Genomic DNA, 1,406 nt, shown 5'->3' with positions numbered 1-1,406 from the left:
ACATGAAGAAGTCAGACTGATCCCTATCTCGAATAATGATTTATTTTAAAAATTAAATTGATAATTAATTAGATGGCATTTTATATTAATTCTGAAAAGATGACACCAAAGTCGTAAAACTATGGCTGATGTAATGATCTATTTAAACAGCAAAATAATCAAGTAATGAGATGAGGTTACATCATGAACTCCCAAAATCTGACTCCAAATGGGACTTATGGACCATAACATAATCTTTATTTTAAATACGCTAATTAAATGATGAATTATTATTTAATTTCCTAATTTTACAGTTAGATAAGTAAGTGTATATCAGATGATGTGATTGTCTGGCATGACTGACTCCCATAAGGAGGCTCAAAACTACAGTGATCACTGAATTCATATATATAAAAATGCAAACAATTATTGCGCCTCATCTTCTGGACAAGAATGCCAAGTCAGCCTCTCCTCATAAAAGGCAATGACAATCTGAGGACACTTCATATTTGCCTCCTTTGCCAGCACCAAGTCTGCCTCATCCGAGTCCTTCCATTTCATGAGAAACATTAATTCTCCACTGCTGTCCGTGGCACCAATTATTCGTTCAGGATCAAGACCTCTGGCAAAACCCCTTGGTTTGTCAGCAGCATCTCTCTTCTTCTTTGATTTGCTATCATCAGATTCACTGTCAGATAAAGATTTCCTTTTTGTACCATCTTTTTCTTTACCAGCTTTTTGAGAATTAAGAAATGCTTCAATTAACTCTGGACAATCTAAATTTTCTTCTGGTTCCCAAGTATTATCAGCATCTGTGAACCCCTTCCACTTGAGGAAATACTCCACCTTCCCATTCACTACATGCCAGTCCAGTACTTTTTCTACAACAAATTCTTCAGGCTCTGCCTCTTCAACTTTTTTACTCTTTCCATTCTGTTTCTTTCCAATTTTTTGCAATGTAGTTTTATTGGAGGCCATTTTTTTTTTTTAATCGAAGACTTGAAGTGCATCCGCGGCGTGGCGCCTCGGGGGTCTCCTGAGGGGAGGCAGGAAGGGCCGAGCAGGCCACGGTGCATCGCCCAATGCGCCAAAGCCGGGCTCCGCCCACCTCCTCGCCCCGGGCCTCGGGGCTGGGCCGCACAGTGGCAGGGTTCGCTAAGCACCCCCTCTCACGGGGCGCGGGCTACCGAGGCCTTTGGCCTCGTGTGCGGCCCTCGGACTACACGTCCTCCGGGGAGGGACCGGGACCCCTTGGGACGGGTACAAAGATTAGCGTGGCTCGAGAGCCCGGCCCGAGGATTGGCGAAGGCATAGCTGCAGGGAGTGCGCCCAGGTGGCAAGGGCCTCACGCCTGAGCTGCGGCGTAAGCCCCGCCCACCCCCGCCCACCCCAATGTTTCTTTCATAGAGATATTTTCATTTGAAATA

General features: G+C 45.0%; 1 protein-coding gene across 1 annotated transcript; it reads right to left on the bottom strand.

The window, feature by feature from the left end:
• Positions 1–389: 389 nt before the first annotated feature.
• On the bottom strand, positions 390–972 carry LOC127217768 (chromobox protein homolog 3). The gene has a single exon (XM_051178766.1). The coding sequence runs from the start codon at positions 955–957 to the stop codon at positions 406–408; it is 552 nt and encodes a 183-aa protein (XP_051034723.1). The 5' UTR covers positions 958–972; the 3' UTR covers positions 390–405.
• Between the last annotated feature and the right edge of the window lie 434 nt (positions 973–1,406).

The sequence above is a fragment of the Phodopus roborovskii genome, unplaced genomic scaffold, assembly GCF_943737965.1.
Source record: "Phodopus roborovskii unplaced genomic scaffold, PHOROB, whole genome shotgun sequence".
Taxonomy (NCBI): Eukaryota; Metazoa; Chordata; class Mammalia; order Rodentia; family Cricetidae; genus Phodopus; species Phodopus roborovskii.
The sequence above is the reverse complement of the archived record's forward strand: the minus strand, read 5'-3'. Positions and strand labels throughout refer to the sequence as shown.

Bases quoted from the DNA above. Each gene is read 5' to 3' on its own strand.
- LOC127217768 (XM_051178766.1), bottom strand. From the start codon at position 957: ATGGCCTCCAATAAAACTACATTGCAAAAAATTGGAAAGAAACAGAAT.